We start from the raw sequence: 26545 nt of genomic DNA, 5'->3' as shown, positions 1-26545 counted from the left end.
GCTTTATAAACAAAACGCTAAATGATCCAGCTTATGTTGAACTATTTCTCTTAATTCCCTAGCTGTTGAGGGAATTTAAATTATCCAAATATTAGAACAACTGGGTTTTATCACCATCTGTTTTTACTAAGTCTGAGTTACTTCACAATCCCTAAAGTTGTTTTCTTTATTTTGCATGCTATTTGAAATGGGATTCAATGTCTCAATTTGGAGTCAAGCTCTCTGCTCCCCTGGTCTCTAACAGAGCCTCTTGGCCTGGTCATTGTCCCCACCCCCGCAACCTGTCTATAATCTCTGGTCATGTTTTACCATGGCTCTTGCTAGCGATGGACACTGAAGCAAGCTTTCAACTGTTCTGAGGTCTCAAAAGCAAGTCTAGTGAGCATGGCCTTTGACAATCTTGAAAATAATTTGCCAGACTCTGGTCTGGCTTTGGGTGGACTTCTGTAGGGGCTGAGGAGGGGAAGCCCGTGTATTATTGGGAGCAGCTTTGGGACCTAGTGTGTGGTTTAGGCTGGCATATTTGGGGCCTTGACTAGGAGGTGAAAGGACTTAGCAGTTCTGCTTCACCCACTTTGAGAAAGTGATTTACCTTCTATGAGGCTGGGTTTCTCAACCTGTAAGATAGACTAGATGAATTCTAACATTCCTTCTGGCTTGGACATTTTTCAGGTAGGTGGTTCACAGCCTAACAGCTAGCCTGACGCAGAGCTTAATGTCAAATTCAGACTGATCCTGCACAAATAGAAATCTGGTCAGGACGTTCACCTACCTAACCTTCGAACGTTGTCTGAAACGTTCTTACAAGACCCATAGCAAGGCCTTCTACATGCTGCCCCCGCTCCTTGGAAGCTCGCGGTACCTCCTACCTATTTCAGCTCCGCACCACTTACCACCTCCTTTCGTTCTGTTCTGCAGTTTCTCCAACCACAACCTCTCTAATTTCAAGGGTTTTGTACATGTTCCCTCTGCGTAAAACCTTCCCCATACTCTCCACCCAGCCTTGTCCTTCAGGTCAGGTGCCCCTCCCCAGTGCTCCCATATTACCCAGTACTCCTTGGGTCTCAGCACTCATCACAGGGTACTGGGATTGCTGACTGCTTGTCAGTCTCTCCACTAGACAGGAGGACTGTGATTCTGTCCTTTTCATCCTGCATGCTCCTGTCCACCAGCTCACAAAGTAGGTTATCCATAGAAGGACGGATATAAACATATGGGTAGCAGGAAAAAACACAGCTTCTGGATTGTTAAATCATAAGGGAGAAGGAGGGAGGGAAGGAAAGAGGGAGGTTGGCGGAGAGGGAGAGAAAAGAGAACGAATAAGTCTGAGTGAGTGAGTGAGTGTGTGTGTGTGCGTGTGTGTGTGATGGGGGTGGGGAGCTTTAGGCAGGTATCAGCTTCCTTTGCTCCCTAATAACACGCACAGCTCCTAGATCGGACACTATTCTCATGTGCTTCCCATGAGCCACTAGAGGTCACTCTTGTTCTACACAACGGTGCCACAGAGCCTGACTGGGTGGTGGCTCCCCGGAAGCCAAAGCCCATGGGTCAGTCAGCCCCCACAGACGGCTCCGGGTCTGGGGAAGGCCAGGAGGTGAGCCCTGCGCTTTGTCTCCGGGAGGAACAAACGACAGGATCAATCAAATCCCAACACAAACTTTGTTTCGCTCCACTTGGCAGGGGATCCATCTGGATTGGGGCTGTTATTAAGGAAACGTGCAAAGCCGGGCTGAAATAACTGCTGGGGTGCGGGGTTTTGGGCCAGTGTGTGGAGAGGGGGTCCGTGCAGGAGCCTGGCTCCAGTCCCCAGTCCCCAGTCCCAGGCGCCCCCGCCCACTCGCCAGCTGCGCACCTGTGTACCTTTTACGGGGCCCCGAGGCCGAGTTGTCCCCTCGAGGCCCCCTGACTGAGTTAGAAAGCTGGTATGTGCAGCTGCCCTGCCCTTTTCCAGGTCAGGGGCAGGTTAGAGCCGGGAGGGAGCGCGGGCAGTCATGAAGAGAGACCTTGCTCCCCTCCCCTTCTCTGGGAGGGGCTGTGCATCTGGGGTCGCTTAGAGAGGAAGTTCCTTTGAAATAGCCATGAGTGATGGCCACTCCGCTGAGAGGGCTGCTCAGGAGTGACCACTGCAGCCTAGTGTCCCGGGCCCCACATGCCCAGCAGGAGCAAAGGCTGCATGTTATGACCCTCTCTGGGGCGCTCCTACTCCTCACGGGTCACGGGGAGGATTACTTCCTCCCAAGTGTGCCTGCAGTTTTTCTCCCATGTGCTTTTTGCTCTGTCTGGAATCTGGTAGAATCTGTCAAAACGCGTACTCTTCCCTCCAGGCCCCATCGGATGTGGCCTCCCACACGGAGTCTGATCTGAGAGCCCCAGCTGGAAGAGAGGCACATTCCCTGCCCTCCCTTTTAGCACGCACCCTTCTCAGCTTTATTTCATCCATGTGCAGGAGTCATTTGGCCTGCTAACCAGAATTGTTTTCATTTCTTAATTTTCAGTCCCACGTGGTTCAGTGCCTTCTTGACTATGAGAATAGTTGTGAGTTCTACTCAACCTCTCTAGGGGTTCTCATGTGGCTGGTTAGACAGTCCAACCCCTTCCTCTGTTGTTAAAGAGAGGTGGGGTGGCCTAATGAGAGAAAAAACGGAGATAAAAGCTTTCTGGTCCCCTTATCTCTCCAAAAGCTCACATCATACTCGAAGTCCCTGGCCACTGAGACACTGGAAGGCTGATGAGATCATTTGCCCTTCACCCTGCTCTTTGAGGGCATATTGACACAATGAGGAGTATTGGTCAAGCTTCTTTATCACAGAGAAAGCACAGCACTCCTTTATGCAAGCGGAGCTGGGGGATTTTATAGGCAAGTTGTTAGGAATATAGGCTTTTCCTGTTTGCAGTTAGGCTGGGGGGGGCAGTTCCTGATTTGATCTGTATTGTAATTGTCCAAGTCATGATGAAATTCTACCATGTGCTTCTAATGGCTTAGATTAACTTCGCACATTTGGCAGACAAGATGAGTGTCCAGCTATGGAACCTGAACCTATGCTGGTATTAACTCCCAATGGAGGAGGGAATCATCTGCGGGCAGTTTGGGGAGAAAATTTGATTCTGTGACCATCTGAAAGCTCCATGTCATATGCATGTCACACTCATATCACAGGACACAATGGGAACCAGCTGTAAAACTCACGGAGGCTTGAATATGGGTTTACTCCGTTCCCTTCCCGTTGTAAAGATTCAGGGCCATGACCACCGACATTCACAAATAGTAAGAGGCATTACTCATATCCTACTGTTCTTTGTGTTGTACAGATTTAATTATAACAGATGTAGTCCTTACCCACTAAGGCAGAAAACACAGAAACATGCAAATGTGTGGTCAGACACACTGTAATTAACACATTACACAAGGAGAGAGACAGAAGGAAAATCAACTTCTTGGCCAGGATTTCCAGGCCTTCTGAATTCTGGCACTAATATATTTTTGTGGTCTTTCCCTTCACCCGACAAAGCATCCTAGATCCCAGTCATGTGAGATGATGTGCCACACCCCCAAACAAAATGGCCTTTGGACCTTTGTGTTCCCAAACCTTTACCAAACTTGCCTTCCTCCCAGCATTTCCTAGACACGTGGCTCATCCGTCCAGCTCCCCCTGCTCAATGGCCCTTAGCCTCGAGGATTTCCCAGATTCCCAGGTCAGATTCCATCTTTCCCTTCCTTACACTGCCACTCTCCTATATTTACCCTCATGTGGTTTGTCTTGCCTTAAAGTATCCTCTGTGGGGAGGACCTGGACCTCCCAGCCCTAATTGTGGGAAGCCGGAAGAGGTCGTCAGGGGGGTGGGGGTGGGGTCAGGAGCATCCATGCACAGGCAGTCTGCAGGTGAGATGGAGAGAGTCAGATAAGAGAGCGGGGTATGTGTGTGTGTGTGTGCGTGCGCGCGCAGGCATAGATAGGTTTTTCCATATGTAATAGTATGAAATAAGAGTCCATAAGCCATGCCCAAAATTAGTTCCATTACTATAAGGTCATAGCTCCCTGGATACCTATTCAAATTTGTTAAATCAAAGGAATAAATATCTCAGTTTTATTGGATTTTGACAGTGTTCCCTAAAATATCAAGTGCATTGTCGTACCCTCAATAGGAAAAACTAACATGTCCCAAGTGGTACAGGTTCTGTTCCAGGGTCCACAGATGTCAAAGTGCAAACATATGGTGACTCTGAATCATTCTTGTGAAGATGAGTAGGAAAGATGTCGTTTGCTAAGTGACTGCTGGAGTTCAGCAGCTGGCACACGGTTTGGTACTCCAGCCCCTGGTCCGGAAAGAACCACACTTGGCTCTGCTATAGGGACGAGGTGGGTTAGGACCTTTCAGTTCCCTGGGCCTTACGTTTGTCCATCACCCAAACCACTGTCTCTAGAGGCTGTGGAGAAAAAAGACGGGTCACTTCTTTTCAGGGTACATGTTCTGCTTCCCACCCCTCAATTTAGAATCAACTGCTCAGAAACATGTTAGCTTTACTCTAAAGTGTGCATTTACCAGTGTTTCATCTGAGTCACCTGGAACAGAATGGAAATCTCTGCAACAAGGGTCCCCAAGTGAGTGGAGGTGGGGAGGGGAGACAACAGTCGTGATGGACAGTTATGCAGAAAGAGTCCAGCTGCTGGGCGTAAGCTGGAAGCAAAGGTATTCTGTAGCCTAAAACAAATGAAAAACTCTCAGAAAGTAACAGCCAAAACTCTGGGTTCCTGAATATCTTGGTTTAAGATAGATGTAAACTCACTGTGAAATATAAAAGCATTTTATAATCCTCTAATCTGCAGAGTAATCTGTCTATTACTAATTGGGGAGTGGTACACTTGGTTACAAAGAACTCACGGGGGAAGGGGGCTTGTGGTATGTTCACACCTTTGGCAAAATGGCTTAGTAACTGAATGAAGAACAGAATCTGGGTGAAATCAAGGATGCAAATCAGCAGGGATCTTGTGCCAGCATTTTCTAGAGGGACAATCCTTCTCCTCCTTGTCTACATATTTGAATCACCTGGGGAGCTTTAAAAATACTGGTGCCTGGGTCCAAGCCCAGAGATTTTGGTTTAATTGGTCTGGGGTGAGGCAGCTTTCTCATCATGCTATTCTGAATTTATTTTGAATAAAACAAGCTTTTTTTTTACTCTTGTAAGAGTGCCATGTCAGGAGGTCACATTTTTTTAACATAAAAGGAAGATGTGAACATTTAAAAGGCATGGTTTTTGTTGAACAGTCTGAAATGAGCATTTTAGCTATTTCAATAGAACTGCTTTATTTAATGTTTCTCCCAGATCACGTACACTAGTGAGATGAACTTGCTCCTCAATGCCTATCAGGGAAATGTGTGTAGTACTTTACAGGATGGATTAAGAGCAGAATCAGACGAAGCGTTGGCACAGATAACGAACTTGGTGTTTCTTTAGCACTGAAGGGAAAACTTGGTCCTAGTTTTGAAGGGCAAGTTCTATAAAGTCACGTAGATTTCTCTCAAGCTGCGTCACAGAGAGCTCCCTGCAGACAAGGAGTGCTTCAAGCTCTTTAGGCAAGAGGAACTAAGGGGATTAAACATATCAGACAGTCCCCTTACTGTATTTTCTAGATATATAGGTAATTACATACATTTGTTATAATGCATTTTTTTGTTTGCCACAAACACCCTCAAATGAGCACAACTCTTGTTAAAAGAATCTAAACTCCTCTAAGTTTCAGTGAGGAAGCTTGCATGGACTAAAGATTTGTAAGACCCATTTCTCTCCATGTGTATTTACTTCTCTTTCTTCTTTCTGTAGACTGATTCAGAGCCTTATGCATGTGTAAGTACTATAAATAGATAGCCTCATATATATTTACGCTCCTACCTTTACAGTGTCTTTTTCAGACTTTCTGAACTGGTGTGTTGCTGCTTAGAGTAAGTACTGCCCCCCTGTTCACTCATGGCAGCTCTGAAGTCTTCCCTCTTTTAGATATTTTTCCTGCCACTTACAGCTCCCAGCCTCCACAGCGGATCTGGCCTCCTCTGGGGCTCCGAGTGGCCTTTCAAAAGGGCTGCAGATGATGCGGTTGCATCTGCACCAGTCGGGTCTTTTCCTCCAGGTAGGGAGCCTCATCTCGGACGCTTACTTTTTTAAAAAATAACATTTTTAACCGGCACCTGAAGCTCTGCTCGAGTTAACAGGTTTCCTCACACAGTCTTAGCTTGAAGGGCACAATCGCAAATGTTCTTTACCTCTTACAGGACTTCAAAACAAATTCCAAAGGCGTTAAAGAAACGGATATAAAAATAAAGCAAAACAGACACTAGGAAGAAAATAAAGATACATATTTATCTTACTTCAGAAATATCAATACACAAAAAATATAAGTGGAATGGAAGAAGTCACAAAGCAAAAGATAAACTGGTTTAACTATATAAAAATGGAACAGTTTTGTATGCCAAGATAATACCCTAAAAATAAAATAGTTGGAAAATAGCAAATAAAATACTGGAGAAAATATTTCAACACATATGACAGATAACAAAGGGGAAACTGTCTTATATTAGAAAAAACTTACAAATCATTAATAAAACAGATAACACCCCAGTAGAAAAATAAGCAAAGAACATAGAAAATCCGCAACAACTATAAAGTACTAATAAAAACAAAAAAATTCAACCTCACTAATACTCAAAGAATACAAATTAAATAAGAATACTATTTTTCATTATGAATTTGGCAAAGATTTAAAAATATTGCTATTCTGTGTTGATGAGGTAAATTGTAATAACAAAATGTTCACATTCCCTACTTCTTAGACCTCTAAAACTAAGCCTGTCTGGGGTAAGAAAATTGAACTGTTAATCATTTAAGAAAAGGTTCTAAAACTCATGGACTACAAAGCAAAGAGGATAGTGAGCAACCTCTAAACCAGGCTACTTGAAGAATGGTTGAAAGAGCTGAGAGTGTTTAGCTTGGAGACTAGAATTCTAAGGGGAGACATATAGAAAAATTATTATAAAGAAAGTATAGAGTTACTCTGCTTTATTTTTTTAGAGCAAGGGAAGAAGTGGGAAAAAGACACCCTTTGACAACATGTAAAGAGGATTTTTCCTACAATCAGAGCCATCTAGTCCTAGAGTGGCCCATTCGTGAGATGAGCAGCCTCATCAAACAGAAGCTGACAGGCTTCCTGTCAGGAATGTTATAGGAGAAACATCTTGATCTGCAAGAGTACTTCCATTTTTTTCCTGTATAAAGTCATCTTTTAATAAGTGCAGAACTTTCACAGAGTGGTTCATTTAAAAAAGAAACTGATTTAAATGATCTCAGACGTAAGAAGATAATGGAAACCTACAGGGAGTACATCAGGTTGACCAGAGTTCAGAAACTCCAGGTACCAACTAACATCAGCAGTATAGATGTCTTGAGTCTGCTGAGATAGATGGAGTAATGGCCCTTTGGTCCCAGAAAACAGGTCTTCAGGTTTTGTTTTTGAGTGTGTAAGAAGTCTTGTTCTAGAATTTTTAGGGTTCAGGTTTTTCCCAAAGCTGCTTTTGCCATATCTGTCCATGTTCCAAAATAACTGTGATGGTTTCAGTTATCATCAGAGGGAAATTGTGGGGTGTCAGGTGGTGGTCAGTTCAGCCCTCAGGACTTTTCACACTAGCCAATCTCTGAATCTGGAAATGAATTATCAGAATGTGGGCTGTTTCAACATGGATGTGAGTTATTTTTAAAATCTGAGCACCTGGGAGTTAATTGAGTATTTTCAGAACCAATCTGTGTGGCTACCATTAAATGACACCTCTCAAAAGGCATACAGCTAAGATGCCAATGCATTTCTTTGATATAGAATTTAATGTGGGTAAAATCAAAGGAAAAATTTATTCTAGAGGGAGTGGGAAAAATATTGATTTCTTCCCAGAATAGGCAATAAGATGCTTGGTTCACAGGATCCTTGAGATTTATTTCAGCTAAATCCATGGCAGCTGAAGGACAGCCTCATGCAGATAGGAAATTCAAACATTTAATATGGAATCCATTACACCCAAGGCAGAAGAACTCGGCATCTCTCTCAGGGCACCATCCACAAGCTGCTTCCTGCTAGTTGTTTGTTTCTAATGACAGAGATGAACTCTTTCAGGGCAGAGACCTAGGAATGCTGCCCCCGCTTCCCCACAAACCTCCCACATTAAATAGTTTTTGAAGGCCAGGTGCTGACAAGGCCTGTCATTAGGTCGATCAAGAGACTTTCTGATCTGAAATATTCACATTAAACTTTATGTTCAGGCTTTTTCCCTAATTCGTCTACTTGGGACTCCCAAGTTCTTATATAAGAGGATTTAGTTATGGGACCAGAATTCATTTAAAATTTTAGCCAGATTAATTATCACGGCAAGTTAGACTGCTTGAAGAGGAAAAAGTTATGGCTGGTACAAAGTATGAGCTCAGTAAAAGTTGATGAATGGTTGAAGGTATATACTGTCCAGGTTCCCTGGGAAACCTTCCTGGCCAGCACCTTCCCCTCAGAGACGGGCCTCTGAGGGGGCATCTAGGACGTGGAGGGCAGCTGGCAGTGTTTGGTCTATGAGTGGGTTCAAAATATAATATGTTGAGATTGATTTTTAAAGACCTCAAATTAAGCCAATTTATACTCACTCCTGGTATTTAATAACCCCTTTGTTTGAGAGGAGCGCAGAAGAAATAGAAGGGAATCATCCAATTTTGCTAAGAAAAAATGTTGGCTTTTACTAAAATTCTGTGATTGGGAAGCAGAATCTTAGGAGCAGCTCAGAGAAAACCTTTTTAAAAAGGATCTAAAATTAGGACTTGTGAAGAAAATTTAATAGAACTGGGATGAGTTTAGCCTAAAGGAGAGAACATTGCTGAGTAAACTAGTATTTTAAAAATATATTTGTTATGTAAAGAGCCTAAGATGAAATTAATCCAGATGGTATCCTGACAGAGTTCAGTTATCCAAAGTGTATATTTGTCATTATGTCGTTATAATTTTATATTACTGGACTCCTGGGATAGTACAGTGTTGAAGAAAGTACACTGGATTTGGGGTCAGGAGAGTTGAATGCTAGGTATTTTCCAGCCCTGTCCCCTAATAGCTGACTGACTCTGTAGTAAGTCACTTAATGCTCTGAGATTCAGTTTCTTCCACTGTAAAAGGGGAGAGAGGCGGGAATTGTTCTACTTGTTTCACAGTGTTGTTTAGAAGGCTGAATGAGATAATGGCTATTAAAGCTCTTAATTATCTATAAAGTTCCAGCCACAGGCACAGCAGGCTCTGGTGTTCTTATATAATTAAAAATTCTTATACAATTCAGACAGAATAGAAACTATGGGCACTCCTTCCCCAGAGGCCTTTAAACACAGAACATCTTCTGGTCCAGATGTCCTAGCCACAGACTGTCTGCAGGCAGGGGAATGAACCAGAACACCTTGAAATGTCATTGCACTCTATGATTCTTAGCATCTGCTGATTCCCTCAGGTCAGTGTGCTGGAATAAAAAAGCCAATGTGATAAAAGTTGTTTTCTTCTTTTCTAATTTTTAGATAGTTTTCCCTCCAAATGGAAATGAACAAGACACAAAGGGAGGAATACGGGGATCTGAACAAACACCTGCTCTTGGTTTGACTTTTCCCCCAAAGTAAGTCCTCCTGCTTTTTGATGTAAGTTGACCTGCTTGGCCTGACTTCATGTTGCTTCTCTGTTGAAAGACACTGGAGATATTTATGGCTGGAGTAGAATTAATTCCTTACCCCTCCTAGAGGACAGTATTTACTGATTTGTGATTGTGTGAAGCAGTGGATGGATTCTCTCCTCTGTAGATGGGAGCGCTGTCCCCAGAGGTGCTCTGTGACTTATCCAGAAGGGGAACCATTATTGTCTTGGGTGTGAATGGTTAGTCTCCCACATAGAAAGGTGAGAAATCAAGAGCATGACAGAAAGGGACCTGAGGCTGGAGATTTTTTGGAGAGAAACTAGCCTCATATGATCACCATTCCCTCCTGTAGCGCAGTCTGTTTGTGCTCGCAGCTGGCGAGCACAGAGACAAGAGGCTCCACGAGAGAAATGGGGGAGGGGGAAGGGGAGTGGAAGGGAATGGCAGAACTTCAGAGTCCGATGGGAAGCAGCAATCTTTTACCTCAAGCTTCCCCTGAGTGAGGAGTCTCAGAGCACTTCTGAGATGGCCATGACTGCTCAGTCTCTGGTCAACAGGCTGCCTCCTGAGAAAGCCTATCCTGTCCTCGGTCGGACCTGGCAAGCTTGGGAAAATGAGCTCATTTTGTGGTAAAACTTCCTCTTTTAAATCGCACTCTCTGGTTTTCTGTCATTTTAGAGGATTCTAGGCCAAACCTCTTTTCTTTCAGTTTGCAATCTCTTGATTATCTGAAGTCCTCATGACTTATCTTATTTTTCTTCTCTGAATTAAATCTGCCCATTTCCTTCAGCCATCCTTGAAGGCTATGTATTCCAGATACAGGATACCCTTCCCTTGTACACACTGAGGTTTTGTAAAAGTTTCCCTTTTTCCTATCCTGGAGGGTACAGAGCACCCACCTTTTGCCTGGTTCCTAGGATGAGAGCTATCTTTAATGAGTCTTGAGTGGTGGGTCTTATGACTTGTTCCCTCACTGAGGTGAGAAACAGGAACCCTTATTGTGGACCTGGCTGCCTGGCCGAGCCTGATTATTGGCCTCGCGGTGCTTCCTGTGCAGCAATATCTGACATACCTACCTGAGCTGAGTTCACATGGAGAAACCCTCCCAGAAATTTCAAATATTTCCAGCCCTGATGGCAACTTTAAGAGAAGACAAATTACCGCATGCTCTCCACTAATCAAAAAAGTTTACCAAGGTCTCCCTCCTCCTGAAACCCCAGGCCACAATGCCCAACTGGTGGCCTGAACGCTGCACTGACTTGCTCTATAACCTCTTCCGCGTTCCTGCAGACAGGTTCACTTGCTCCCAGAGCTTTCCATCTGATTCTGAGCTAACATGGCTTCAGGTTGCAGCTAGGAATTAGCAGACACAGAACACAGAATCTGGCCCCAGAGACTCATAAAAGAAAGAAGGAGACACCAAAGGCTGAAATCACTTCCTAGTGTTCCCTTTCATCCTTTCCTGTGGAGTCTGCTGTACCCAAACCACACCCTTCCTGTGAGACCCCAGCCCAGCACTGCGGAGGGCTCTTGCTGTTAGCAGTTACTGAGCAGAGTGCTGGATGTGGCACTGAATGTATGTGTGACAGTCCCTATCTGGCAGCTTACAGTCCAAGATCCAAGATGGCAGAGCTCAGGGTCAGAGCCACCAAGGTCTCAATGGAAGAGGTATTAAACTAGCAGTAGTTTACAGGAGAGAAACAGGTTTAGATAAGTGAGTGAAGGGCTCAGAATTCCAGTGGAGTAGGTGCAGGGTTTTAGCCGGAATCCCTGTTGACTTCCAATCCAAAACTCTCTTAAGTATAATGTATGCAAAATCTCATATGGTATTTGTCTTTATACTTATATATATGTATATGTATGCATGAGGGTATAAAATTTTCATTTGTAGGAGGCTTTATTTCACTCATGGGTTATAATTTGATTCTCACAATAACCCCATCTGACAGGCCAGGGAGCTGAGGTTTGGTCATACATGCAAATGGTAGCAACGGGATTCATAGCTAGGCCTTCTTATTCCAGCTCCCTCTGCTTCCAATTGTGTGACATTGGCATTTGAGCTCAGTGGGTATTAACTAATCCCTCTTCAGGACCCCTGTGGAATGAGTAAGTATTTGGTCAGTTCCTTCCACATGGTATACATTGTCTTCCAGACACTGGGCAGGCTCAGCTCCTAATCTCTTTGGTTCTAGAACTGTCACAGTCACTGCTGAAGAGTAAGCCCCTCTGCCAGACGTGACTTTTAGGTCATATTAAATGACAGTGGGAGGAGACTTCTGGTCAAGATGGTGCCATAGGGAAACATGGCTCACCTCCTTGCACAATAACGTCAAAATTACAACTAAATTATGGAACAACCATCACACGGAACCATCAGAACTGGAATTGAATGGAAGTTTGACAACTATGGAATTAAAGAAACCACATCCATTCAGACTGGTAGGAGGGGCAGAGATGTGGAAAGGGTTGGTCCCACATTCACGTGTGGTGGATAAAAATTTGGCAGGGGTATCTTGGGAGTGAGGAGTCTCAGCCCCATACCAGGCTCCCTAGCCCAGGGTTCCAATGCCAGGAAGATAAGTTCCCCTATCTTTTGGCCACAAAAATAAGCAGTGATTGACTCGGTGGAAGAAACTTCTGGAGTCCCAAGCAGTTCCTCTTAAAGAACCCACACCCAGACTTACCCACACTCATTTCCCCTGAGCTTCAGCACCAGGGAAGCAGCTTGAAAGGCACCAGTGGCATATAGGGAGGAACTAAACTGTCTGGCATCAACGTGAGAGCTGGGGGACAGCTTTCTACCAGATAGAAAGGCAGGCATAGGCTATTAATCCTTTTCTGAACCCTCCCCCCACAGAGCCACAGAGCTGGCAGGTGGGTGCCATCATCCTGGCTAACAACTGTTTGCCTCGCCCCAGAGATCTCCTGAGGTTCCATCCCACCCAACTTACATTTGTTAACAGTGGCTTTTCTATGTAAATGGCTTCTCTTGGCTCATGCTTCACAACTTCCTAAATCCTATCAAATAAGCAACAGCTGGTTTTAATCAGCCCCCAGACCCTGTACTCTTGCTAGGTGGCCCCAGGCACAGCAGTATTGCAGCAGCCAGGCTGGATTCACAGTTTGGCTTTGCCTCCAAGCCCAGCACAAGTAGTATGCATCTCAGATTGCTCTATAGCTCAGCCACAGTGGCCCCAGGCAAAGCATTGGTGGGGGCTGACCATGGCCTGCACCACCTGGGAAACCCCAGGACCCACACGCACAGTGGACAGCTACAGACCACATCAAAGCACCACCACCCTGCCTCTGCACAGTGGATCCTCCACCAGGGTGAAGGTTGATGGTCAGTGGTCACAGCCAATCCTTGCAGCTGACTGGCCTGGGTAAATCCCTCCCATTGACCTGCCAACAGCAACCAAGTCTCAACTACAAGAGGAGGGTGTACTAAACCCCCCAAAAGGGGACACCTCAAGTACCCAGCTTGGGTGATAGAGGAGACTGTGCCACTAGAACCTATAGGACACCTATTACATTAGGCCATACTACTAAGAAATGGAGTCAAGGAAGCTTTACCTAATACACAGAAACAAACACAGGGAGGCTGTCAAGTTGAGGAGGTGAAGAAATATGGCTCAAATAAAAGAACAGATCAAAATTCCAGAAAAAGAAGTAGACAAAATGGAGACAGGCAATCTATCAGATTCAGAGTTCAAAATACTGGTTATCAGGATGCTCAAGGAACTTAGTGAGGACCTCAACAGCATAAAAAGGTCCAGCCAGAAATGAAGGATACACTAATTGAAATAAAGAACAATTTATAGGGAAACAACAGTAGAGTGGATGAAGATGAGAATCCAATCAATGATTTGGAACATAAGGAAGCAAAAACAAACAAACAAACAATCAGAACAACGAGAAGGAAAAAAGAATTTTAAAAAATGAGGATAATGTAAGCAGCCTCTGGGGCAACTTCAATTATTCCAACATTCACATCATAGGGGTGCCAGAAGAAGAAAAAGAGCAAGAAATTAGAAGTCTATTTGAAAAAATAATGAATGAAAATTTCCTTCATTTGGTGAAGGAAATAGACATGCAAGTCCAGGAAGCACAGAGAGTCCCAAACAAGATGGATGCAAGGAGGCCCACTCCAAGACAGATTATAATGAAAATGCTAAAGCTTAAAGATAAAGAGAGACTCTTAAAAGCAGCAAGGGAAAAGCAGTTAGTTACCTACAAGTGAATTCCCATAAGACTGTCCATTGATTTCTCAAAAGAAAGTTTGCAGGCTAGAAGGGATTGGCAAGAAATACTCAAAGTCATGAAAGCAGGGACCTATAGCCAAGATTGCCCTACCCAGCAAAATATCATTTAGAATTGAAGGGCAGATAAGGAGCTTCCCAGACCAAAAAAACCAAAAAAACAAAAAAACTAAAGGAGTTCATTATCTCCAAACCATTATTATATGAAATGTTAAAGGGACTTACTTAAGGAAAAGGAGAAGATCAAAACTATGAACAATAAAGTGGCGATGAATACATATTTATCAACAACTGAATTTAAAAAATCAAACTAAGCAAACAAGAAGAACGGAGACAGAATTATGGTTATGGAGAGGGTTTTGATGGTTGGTGGATAGGAGGGGGCTGTGGGGGAATGGGTGAAGAGGTGAGGGGATCGAGAAGTACAATAGGTAGTCACAGAATAGCCGTGGGGAGGTAAAGTGCACTATAGAAAATGGAGTAGCCAAAGAACTTTTATGCATGATCCATGGGCATGAACAATGGTGGGGAGATTGTCTGAGGGAGTGGATCATGCTGGGCGGAGGGGGGCAAAGGAAGACAAATTGGGACAACTGTAATAGCATAATCAATAAAATGTAATTAAAAAAGTAAAGAACTAGCAATGGAAAAATAAATAAATAAATGGCAATGGGCAACTTAAACTCCTGGTCCTCCAAAAATCAAACTAAGGATGAGAATTTTAGGGCTGTAATGGATGGCAAAAATATAACAATCCTTAAATTTTGCAGATAAGGACATTAAGGCCTGGGGATTAGGATTAAAGGATTTTCCCAGGTCATATGAGTCTTTAGCAAACCAGAACCCAGTCTCCTGCCTAGGATGAAGACCAGGAATTCAGCACACCAGTTATGAACTACTGGGAAGCTGGGAGAGAGGGGATAAAACACTCTAGAGAGTTCTGCTGATATAGGTAGGATTGAGAGGAAAGAAAAGAAAAGTAGAAGCAACGTACATGTAGCCAGAAAACAGAGCCAGAATGTGAACCAAGACTGAAAGTACAGATCTAGGGTGGGCTAAAAACACTCTGTAAGTGACTTCCCAGATTGTGTTTTGTTCCCATTGCACATACAGTTGGAAGCCAAATGCAAGCCACCAAGGTTGCAGTGCAACAGCAAATAATTAAAGCTCGAATAGTTGTGGGCAGCTGTGGGAGTGCAAGCCACCTGCTCCAAGTTTATAGCTTTGTTAAACTTGGTAAACATTAAAAATGGAGCGAGAACGCTCCCAGTCTGTACAGCCTCCCATACCCTTCCTGGGGGGTCTCACTTGGGGAACTGGGGTGGCTTTGCCCTTGACCAGGCCTTTGTCACTGTGGCCTAGAGCTGCTTTCTGTTGATAGAAGTCAGTGTTGTCAATAGTCTCTAATAAAAACTGAAGGAGGTAGGGAGTATTGCAGAATTATATATTAATAGAGTTTGAAGGGACCACAAAGGCCCCAGAATATAATTTCTCTCCTGTTGTTCAGAGAAGAAAGCTGAGATCCACAGAGGTGATGTGCCCAAAGTTAGGGGAAGAATTGACTTTGATGTCTGAATTTCTTATCCTTTGTTCAGTGCTCCTTCCTCTAAGCCCTATGAGGTTTATAAATGATGGCAAATGAAGTTATAGCATTATAGAATGTTATAGCGGGAAGGGACATGGTTCTCAACTACCTGTGTTTTAGGTTGTCACATGATTAGGGGTTGCTACTGACATCTAATGGGCAGGGGCTAAGGATGCTAAATAGCTTGAAAAGTCATCATCCTGTATAATGAAGAATTGACTTGCCCAGATACCAAGAGTGACCATGTTGAGAGATATTTTGTCCACCATTTTACATTATAGTTGAGGGATCCAAGCATAGAGATGGGGAAATGACTGACTAAGGTCCCAAAGGGATTCAGTAGTTGCCTGACTCCATCCCACTGAGCCCTGAGTTAATTAGCAGCACCGTTGGTGACTTCAGCAAAGGGGTGACCCTAGCTCCTTCCCCACCCAGCTTCTGTTGCCCTTGCCCCTAAGCGATTTCCAGGTCAGCACTTACTTGGATTTCAGGCCCTCCTGTCCATAGGGCTGCAGCAAGTACTGGTGCACGAGTTTGTCCCTCAGAGTCCCAGCCAGTTTGATTTTCTTTCTTGATCTGTGCAGGTTGATGATGAAAAGTGTAATGGACCCCCGAACATAGTTGTGGCTGAGATTCAGAGAGAGAGAAGTGAAAGATGGAAACAAAATGGTCAGTTAGATGCTTCTAAATAATTTACAGATGCAGGAAGCAGGACTACTCCAGGAAAGGGCACTTATTTTATGGTCCTGGGCCACCTTCAGAGCCAGGAAGGCCTTGGTATTGTGGTTTCCTGCAAAGAAGACGCTCACTTCCTACCACACTCCTTTTGTTTTGGTTTAAATGTATTATAATGGTTTGAAAAAACAAAGTATCTTTTTCTGAGTATGGAAGTAAAACATGCTGACTGCCAGAATAAATAAATAAATAAATGAAAAATATAAAAAAAAAACCCAAAGAAAAAGAATATTCCCATAATCCAAGTATGTTGAGATATAATAACATTTTTGTAAACATCCAGTTTTTTCAGTTTATTAATTCGGCAAATATTTACTGGGTATGTGACATACTCATTTTGTTGGGATCACATTGTTTACACAGGTTTTTTAGTTCAAGAACATCTTAAATATATTCCCATGTTATTCTAAGAGATATTCTACTTATAGAAGAATGCTAAATTCTTCAATCATAGAAATGTAACATAATTTATTTAATTAATTTCTTACTTTTGGGGACTTAGGTTGTTTTCAGTTGTTTGCCATTGTAAATTATGTGATGAAGCAACTTCATTGCACATAAACTCTTTGCACGTCATGATGATTTCTGATGGATAAAGTCTTCGAAGTTGGAAACATTAGGTCAGGGGAATGAACATTGTATGATTCCTCACTAAATCTTCTGGTTCGTTCCCAGAGTTGCCCCTCCACGTGGAATATTTTATGTCCCTGCTCTGTTGAACCCAATGAAATGTGGGTGGACGTGTTAAAACCTCTGGCCAGAAGCTTTAAGAGCCAACCCATGTTTTGTTCCTTTTCTCTCTGCCAGGAGACTGTCAGCGTTCCTGACAGAGGGTGCAGTGCCCTGTTGGCCCGTAATGGAGACAATGTGCAGCAGAGCTAGAGCTGAGCCAGGACAGACAAGTCGTGTGAATGAGAAACACATTTTCTTATTGAAAGCCATGGATTTTGGGGGCTCCTTTGTTATCAGAGCATAATTTCACCAATCCTGACTGATACATACGTTTTGATAATATTGACATTAACTCTCTAGAAAATTTGTTTCAGTTTGCTCTGATTGGCTATGTATAAGAACACCCATTTCCTCATATTCTTAACAACTCTGGATATTGACGTTTCTCAACCTGAGAGGTGATACGGGATTTCAATGTTGTATTAATTTGTATTTAAAAAAAAATCATACTGAGGTGCAGCATTTTTTTCATTTGCCAATTGGCCATTTCATTTCTTCTATTGTAAACTGACCATGCCCTTTGCCCATTTTCTATTGGTTTATAAAAACTGTCTATTTATATTAGAGATAGTGATTCTTTGCTTGGATGTATGTTACAAAATTTCCCCCAGTTTCCTTCGACCAATTCAGTTTGTTTACATTGTATTTGATGTATAAAGTTAAAACTTTTATGTAGTCAAATTTATTGATTTGATTTCTGCTTTAGCTGTTTTACCTACCCCTAGATTATAAAACTGTTTACTAATTTGGAATCTTTTTAAACCACTACAGGATGTTCAGAAGCCTGGGAGAACTATATGCCTACATGGCCTTTCAGCATGTATCAACAAAACCATAATGATTTCCTTCTCTCTTGTAGGAAAAAGATTTTGTTTCTAAGGGGTCCCTTAAGGCCCCATCTGGATGGGTTAATGAGAGGAAACAGAAAAAAACGACCTGATCCAGCCTTCAAAGGAGGAGCTCAGAAAAACTCTACGTCAACTTTGCCCAGAGGAAAATATCATTCCGTGCAGAAACACCCCCCTCAGCCTCTGGGTCACTCATCTCTGCTTCTAAAGGTGATAATTAAGAGCCATTAAAGCAAAGGATGAAAAAAAAAAGTCTAAAAAGGAAAAAGAGCTGAGGTACTAAGGGCAGGTCAATATGATAACTTGGGTTATTTGTTTTTAATATTATAGTTTCCAGGGCTCACCCCTGGATTTTTTCATTCAATCCATTTGTGATGTGGGGCCTGGAAATCTGTAATTAAAAAAATCTTTTTGGGATATTTGGCAGATGAGTTGGGTTTGGGAACCATCGGCTAGAGCAATCCACTAAAGTCATGAGAAGAATTACTAAAGTATATCCCACCGGCTCTGTGTCATGAGTTTTCTCGCATGTGTCAGGGGGCACATTATTGTGTTCAAAGCTTTCTGTATGCCTACATGATATTCTGATAAATTATTAAGTGACTCTTCTATCTTGTCCCTCCTACTCTGGTCCTTCTTCTCAGTCCCCTGACACATGTGAACTAGCTTTTGGAGCCATAGAAATTAGGTCAGAAGAGAATGCCAACTTTTTTGAGCAGATCTGTGTCACCAGAGCTCTCAAGAAATGCTACTAGCCTGTGTTAGTGTTTACCATCATTAAAGAACACCAACGAAATTCCATTGCTGGGCTTGAAGTTAACTTAGCTATGTGCAGAACTGAGGAAGACACTATTAACCACCACTACTCCGGGTTCCCAAGCATGCACAAAAGTAGGCATGCATGGGTACTGATTTTGCCGATTAGGACTGTGGTAATCCCTTCTGTTAACAATCATCAAACAACGTTCTCAAAGGTCAGCAGCGGAGGAGGAGAGAAAGCCTCATGCTTGCATTTATGAGTTGCTCTTCTGCAGAGCTGGGGCATAATGAGGCCTCAGAGACTGGAGAGCAGAGGGTTGGAGGTGGGAAGTGGTAGGTGGAAGGGAGACCTGAAATCACAGCATCGCTCAGGGGAAAGCTGTCTTTTCAAGCTGCTTGGCAATGGCCTGATTTCCATTTACATAGCTCCCCCAAGGGAGACAAACAAGAACTGAAAACCAGCCCAGAGACCAATGCCCAGAGGCTCTCAGGAACTCCTGGAGGAGTGAGGACTGCCTCTGCCAGGCCTCCCCTGCTTGGCCGATGGGCACCGGCACCGAGCAGAGGTCTTCTGGCAGTGAAGACACATTTTTGGCTGAGGGTACAGCACCAACCTGAGGTACTGTGTTGAAAATCCAGATTCCTGAAGAATGTATATTCCCTGCCCACAGAAAACGAATCTTGAAACAGTATCTGTTCCCTAAGAAAATGGGATCTGATTGAAGGCGTGGCCTGCAGGCAATTAGTCCAGGTGGTTTTTGGTTTTCTTAATGAATGTCCCTTTTAGTCTGGTAGAACATCTGTCTTACTCCACGTCTCACTCATGGTGACACTTTACCACCAGCAGAGAATCCACATATCTGGACTTCATCTTTCTGGCTGTTCTTTTGCTGCCTGACATCTTCTCTGTGTTGCCATGGGAGGGGGAGGAAGTGAGTCAGAAAAGGGAGGCTGGAACTGGAATATCTTGGATGTAAGAGGTGAAGAATGTCATCTGGGGCGGTGCATCTTGACTTCTAGATAACAATCACTGTTCTAGAAATGTCTCCAGTGAAGCTGGGAGACTAGGACAGGGCAGGGAGGGTGGGTGACACTTTGGAACCACAGTCACTCTCAGAGAAAGTCAATGTGCTTGAAAACTGGGTTGGTCCATTGTTTCCAAGTCCAATTCAAAGTTTTTGGGTTCGGTAAAAGTCAGGCCATGTTTTGCCAAACATTTTTTTCCCCCTAATTTCAAGGCCCCTGTGTATTTTAAGGGAAATTTAATCCACATGTTTCTGATTCATTTACACTTAACTCATCAAAATATTGTTTTGTAAGAGCCATTAGATGTCCAAGAAGCTCAGGAACCTTTTTTATGAGTCTAAAAAAACCTTCTTCTGAAAAACAGGAAGTCATATTTTGCCAATAATAAATGAACTTGAACTCCAAAGGCTCAGTTTTGCTTCAGTATCCACCAGGTTCCAATTGGTTCAGATCTTGGCTAAGGACCTCAGCACCTCCCCAGAAACATACATTGCACATTGCATCAGTAGAATGGTTTAGAAAACGTTTTATCCCAGTAAAAATGTATTTGTTCTCTGAACAGGAAGACCTAAGGTGAGACCTCCCAGACTGTGTGTGTCCTCGTTTGTTAAGTCTAGAACAGAAGGCAGAGGAGCGCCTGCTGGCGTGGGTATGAGCATCTAACTTTTCCTCCCAAGTCTATCATAAAAGACAACACTCTCCTAGGTCAGAAATGACCCACAATGCAAGACACCACCATCAGATATTCAAGTAGAGGTTGTATAACCATCAGGGAAAGTGTAAAAGGAATTGCTGTGTTATATAGAACCTCTAAAGGTTCTTTCCAACTGTAAAACTGTTTGCATTATTGACGGGACTATTTGCGTATACAAGGGTGATGCCATAGGACTGTGGAATTCAATATAATATAAGTGCAAATTACTGGCAAGATGGTTGACATATAGCAAGTGTTACATACACACTGGAGTGCAGGAGCTGTGTTAAGAGACACTTTCTTTGGGTTGTTCTAAGGTAAATTTATACTTTCTCGCTCAATCCTTGATCTGACCAAGGATATATAATTTATTTTCAGAGTACTGGTGAAGACTGAATAGTGGGAAGCCAACAAGCCCACTCTGGGTCATTTTTGTGACCTTGGCCTTGTTTACCACAAATAAATGAAGTGGATCAGTAGCGTTTCCTCATGACTGTTGTGGAGGACGAGGGGGTACAGACAGGGCATGTGGCTTCCCAGAGAGATGGAGCAGAGACACTTCTCTCCTTGTGCCTACCTATCTGGGGTACCTGATATCCACTGACAAGGGGGAGACCTGCAGTCTCAGGCCCAGCAGTGCATCCACTGAGGGCTTCCTTTTCTGCAGGAACAAAAAGACCTTTGCCCCAATTCCTATCATTAGGGTCCTGTGTGGAATGGATTATTAAAGTCTTTTCTTGCTTTCTTCCTTCCTCCCTCCCTCCCTCCCTTCCTTCCTTTTTCCTTTTAATGGGGAGAAGGAGGAATGGTATTGACTGAAACACAGTGGCACCATTTTCCCAGAGAAGTTCTGGAGTGACTGACTCCCCACAGAAAGTAGGGGAGAACTGGTGATATAGAGAGAATATTGACTCTAGATGATCTAAGTGACTTGTTGGAGGCCTTATGCCAGTGCATGTAGAACTCTTAACTACTCGACCACACCTTCTCCTTCTGGCTGATGTTGTGATATCAAAGTGGAAGGGAGCTAGAACTCTAAGTCAGAAGTAATGTCTTAATGCCCTATTTCTGCCTTCAATCATTTATTCATCAAATATTTACCGAGAACTTCTTTAGGCAGTCACTGTATTAGACACCAAGAATACAAAAACAAATGAGACACTAGCCCTGAGTTCATGGTACACTCAGAATATTAGCAACAACTTCTATGAGAACGTGGAAGAATGTTGGGATGAACACTGGGGTGAGACTAGGTGGGGGCTTCTGTGGAGACACTCAAGTCCTGTTAAGCCCATGCTATTGCCATTTCCCCCTGAGTCCTCAGACAGATAGTATAAAGGCTGCAAACTGATGTTCCTCCCCAAAGAGACAAAAGGTGCCAAGAATAATTTTTCTCTCTTGAAGCTGGGGGTCCACCTTTTGGGTGGTTTCTTCAGGGTGGAGACATGGAATACAATGCTTCCTTGTGTGGCGATCAGATAACTCCAGACCAAGGCCATAAAGCACTCACTCTCTGTCAGGCATTGGATGGAGCTTCCTGTTGAGCAAAAGGGACGTTGAAAACCCCTGGCCTCTGCCCAAACCAGCCTCCACTCATCCACAATAGGTACTTGTATCTAAAGACAAGACAACTGGCCTCTGGCCCCCTGGGCTCAGAGTGATTCTTTGAAAAACCTTATCATGAGAAATTAATTGGCTTGGCTGCTCTCTCATCAAGGAAGGGGAAGGAGCGCTTGTTGTAATGTGACCCCCGGCCCTTTCAGCTATCTACTGCTGGTGATCAGCCCCTGATGGGCCTGCTGGAATGAAGGCCTGGCAGGAGACACTTGTACTCCCCCCCCCCCCCCCCCATCCCCATTCTCTGCATTAAGAGGAAGAATTCTTTTTCCCAGGGCTGCCTACTCTGCTGCATAGAACAGGTAATAATGTAAGAAAGCCATTTACTGTCTGAGGGGTTTTGCTTTGGGCTCGCTTTTAAGTTTTTACCTTATGATCCTCCTGCTTTAAAATATTTTATCTGCCAGACTTTATTTACGGATAATTATTTTTCATGCTTGTTTTAAAGACAACACTAATGACAGTTAGTTCTTCAGATCAAAAAGAGGAGGGTAACAGCACATTACCATCCTGGGTTGTTGTAGGTCCAGCCCCTAAATCAGATTTTGTTTAACTTTGTAACCCTTAAAGTAGCTGAAAAGATTTTTGAAATACTGAAAATGACTCTAAAGCTGACACGACTACCGTTGGGCGTACCTTCTTTCTCCCTGGGGACCCCGGGTTTCAGGTGCACTGGTCTGGGGCTAAGATTTTAGTGTGTAGCTTTCCAGCATGTGTCAGAAATATCGACACATTTTCTCAGACCTGCTGGTGGAGCACAGAATCAGATTTTGTGCCTCTTGCCTTGGTTTAGCCAGAGGCATACAGAAAACCTTTGGCAAAACATCAACTGGCACAGTGAAAAAAGCTCAATAAAAATTTGTTGGCCCTGGCTGGTGTGGCTCAGTGGATTGAGTGCTGGCCTGCGAACCACAGGGTCCCCAGTTCGATTCCCAGTCAGGGCACATGCCGGGGTTGCGGGCCAGGTCCCCAGTTGGGGGTGCACAAGAGGCAACCACACATTGATGTTTCTCTCCCTCTCCCTCTCTCCCCCTTGCCTTCTCTCTAAAAAGTAAATAAAATAAAATAAAAATTCATTGGATGAAGTAAATGAACAAATGACATGTATTTTTATGAACATCTTATGAATAAAACCTCCAAGTGTGAGAAATGGGTTTACTTGGAGAAAAGTTATTTATCAGTGATCATTTGAAATCCACAAAGGGTAGGTAGAATGAGTAATTCTAGAGACAGTTTTCAATGAGTCTTGAAGGGGCCCCAAATGGCATGGAATTCTAAGAGGGGCCCAAAGCCTGAAGCCCCTCAGGCAGCTTTCTGCGATAGCCCTCTGAAGACTTACTTTCGGTGGTTTGTGCAGTGAGCATAAATCCTTAGTTTGTCCCGGATCACTCGGCCTGGTCGTGGCTTCCGCTGGAGCCCAGCCACGTGCACCGCCAAGACTTTGGGGCCGATCAAGCGCTTGTAAAGGAGAGAGAGCCAGTAGTCCTGAGGAGACAGAGAGATGGAGAGTCAGGGAAGACACAGGTTCAGGTGATCTGAGTACGGAGGAAAACCACACAGGCCAGGAAGTCCTTCTTTGCAGGAGTAAATCTTGACCAATGTGACTAACCCTGTAAACACGGTCACACTGATAAAGTACTCCCCGCGGATTGATAGAAAAGCCAGCACTATCTACAGTGGCCTTTCTACTGACCTAATTGGGGGAATTTAGAGGAGGGGACTCAGAGCCGCATACAAACAAATGAATTAAAGTTTCATTTGAAATAAAAGTTTCATATGAAATAACAACTAGTTGGGGCCTTAAATCTTCAACTTTATTTTCCTATGACTATATTTTTACATTGGTTTATGGCTTCCGTTTAACTATAGAATGGAAGATTTCCAGTCTTTAGGATTGCCACTGATATAAGAATCCAAAATGTCATTCTCCAAATATTGTCACTGAAGACAACTAGTGTGGTGTGAGAGAGATGAATCTTCTCCAGGTAGGAGACCGGAGTCCTTGATTCCAGGGTCAGAAACAAAAACAGGAGAATGTTTGCAAACCACAGTGCTAATTCTGGGTCATCCTCAATAGTTCTAAATTAAAAAGAATAATTGTAGACTAAAAAGAACATGATATATTTTACTATTCCAGGGTCCATTTGGAACTGATAAATAAATATTCAATTTGTAACTCACACATGTATTTGAACTTACAAAAGCCAATTCTTCAACATCTTAATTTGCATTATATTTGCTATTACTATATTTTGTTTTTGTATTTGATACAAGCATAAAATTGCATTTGCATCGGGTAAGCACTCATTACCTGTTGTGGGGTAATGACTTCAGTGTTTGCAACACAGGGCTTCCTCATTTGTCTAGGGCCTTCCTCCCACCACTTCAGTTCCATTATTCAGTGAACATACTACTCAGTGCCTGCTATTCAAGGTCTTAAGGACATCAACCCTGTCTTCTCAGCCATCACCTTTCCAGGCAGAAGCCTCTTAATAATCTTTTCATCCTTTCTTGTGTAGCCATCTTTAACATCAGCTGCTTAAAAATGTCTGATGAGTTGCACAAATCAACACAAAGTCTCAAAGCCCCTTTGCCACCAGAGTAAATCCAAATTGGTCCTGAGTAGTGGGTCTAAAGACTAGAAGTCTTTTCTAGTCTTCAGAACTGTGAGAAAATATATTTCTCTTGTTTAAGTCACCAATCTGTCGTATTTTGTTATGGCAACCCTTGTAGACTAAGACAGGTATCAACAAAACCAACCTTTTTTTTCCCCTTTCTTTATTTCTACTAGCCATGCATCTAGTTAGCTAAAGACTTAAATATAATACTTCAGACCTACACTGATGTCTCCATTGGTTTTTCAGTTTTATTTTCCAGTGGAAAACTTTTTTCAAGTGAACCTTTTAAGAATAGATTTCTACATATGAAACAGAATTGAGTGTGGAACCCCATCCTGTCCCAGCTTTCCTCTCATCCCCACCCTCCTCTATACTGGACCTCTGCAGCTCTCCAAGCACTCATGGAACCTAGTTTGAAAACTACTGCTGCACTGAGGCTGCCTTCTCTATGCAATACCACAAATCTTCCATTTATCATCTTTTCTCACACTGATGTAAAGTATTAGAAACTGGTTTTAAAGTAGGAAAGCCAACTGGGTCCTAGAGGATAAGGTAAGATGGCTTAGAAGATAGATGATGAGGATTTCAGAGAAGGAGAGGTCACTGCAATAATATGACTCTTTTCTAGGGAGATGCTAAAAAAGATTTCAACAGATAAAGAAAATTATCCAAAAACCAGGTGTATCCCAACTCTGGTCTGAGATCCATTTTTTAAGTCAGCAAATATCCAAAATATAATATATACATGGCTTCATCCCAAGGTGATTGAATTTTCAGTAAAGCTATTTACTTATGACCAGGAGAAGAAAATCCTATGGCTTAAGAGAGCCCTGCCTCTGAAACTGGGCTTTGTAAAGGCTATATTGTCAAGGACAGGGCTTCTCCAGCTGTGGACACTGGATCTTCTTGCATCTCAATCACCAGGGTATTTGTGATTATGTGGATTCCAAGATCCCAGGTTGACTTAGTGAAGCAGTATCAAGCTCCCAGGTAATTCTTGTTTAGAGTCAAGTTTAAGGTTGTTAGCACCTGGGTGTTGGAATCAGAGTAAAGTTTCAATCCCAGGTCGGCCACTTCCTAGATGTGGCCAAGCCACTTTACTTATCATAGCCTTGGCTTTCTCACCTGCAAATGGACATAACATTTATTTTATAGGGTTGATTGAGAAATCAAGGTTAGCATTTAACACACTCTTCTTCCCTGGGAGAGATGCAGAGGAGATGAAAGAGAGTGGAATCGAGAAAAGCAGTTTCTGAAATCTTCCTGTAAAGTTTTTCCTATTTTGACAAGTAAAATAAGAACTCCGTATAGTTTCTTATTGCTTATTTGGAATTAATCACTTTAAATAACTCTTGAGGGTTTTGTAGGCACCAAGGATGACATCTGAGTGCTGGAAATACAACTCCACTTGAGGAAAGTCTTTGTCTGGAAGGAGGATGAAATGTGCCATCAGACAACCCTTGGGGAGGATTGTGGTTTTATGGATGTCATCATACCCTCACTCAAATCATGTCCCCAGTAAGGACATTTCTCCAAAACTTTGAAATCAGACATGGTCCTTCTTCCCTGTAAGCCTATTGGCAGGGGTTTTAAGGTTTCTCTATGATTATAATAATAACCTTTTCTGAGCACTAACTGTATGCCAGGTATTGTGCCAAGTACTATACATACATTATGCTTGTTCAATCCCCACAAATACCCCTAAGTGGCAGGTAATATCATTAATTCCATTTTACCAATGAGAAAACAAATTCACGGATTATGACTTGAGTAGTATCTGTAAGAACAACAAATTGTAAAGACAAACAAGATGCAGCTCTGCTATTTTCTTGAATATTCTACTCCCCCAGACAAGTTTGAGTCTTGAGGTATAGTCTTGCTTGTCACTCTATTCCTGTCTCTGCTCTGCCCAGATGAGACTGGAGTCTCAGTTATACCTGGATGTGAGCTTGAAGTCCATTGAATGGCATTTAATGAATATTTGTAAA

At 43.1% G+C, this 26545-nt stretch overlaps 1 protein-coding gene across 1 annotated transcript in view; it reads right to left on the bottom strand.

Annotated features, from left to right (window-relative positions):
- The window catches only part of HPSE2 (heparanase 2 (inactive)), a 631267-nt gene that overhangs the window by 8329 nt on the left and 596393 nt on the right, over positions 1-26545 (bottom strand). The window contains exons 10-11 of the mRNA XM_090277853.1: positions 23279-23424; positions 16009-16155 (exon numbers count right to left, since the gene is read on the bottom strand). Coding sequence (XP_090133979.1) covers positions 16009-16155; positions 23279-23424 — 293 coding nt within the window. The remainder of the gene's footprint in view (positions 1-16008; positions 16156-23278; positions 23425-26545) is intronic.

This window comes from Furipterus horrens, unplaced genomic scaffold, assembly GCF_987537825.1.
Source record: "Furipterus horrens unplaced genomic scaffold, mFurHor1.1.pri manual_scaffold_5, whole genome shotgun sequence".
NCBI lineage: Eukaryota > Metazoa > Chordata > Mammalia > Chiroptera > Furipteridae > Furipterus > Furipterus horrens.
Note: the sequence above shows the minus strand (reverse complement) of the source record. Positions and strands in the feature narration are given on the sequence as shown.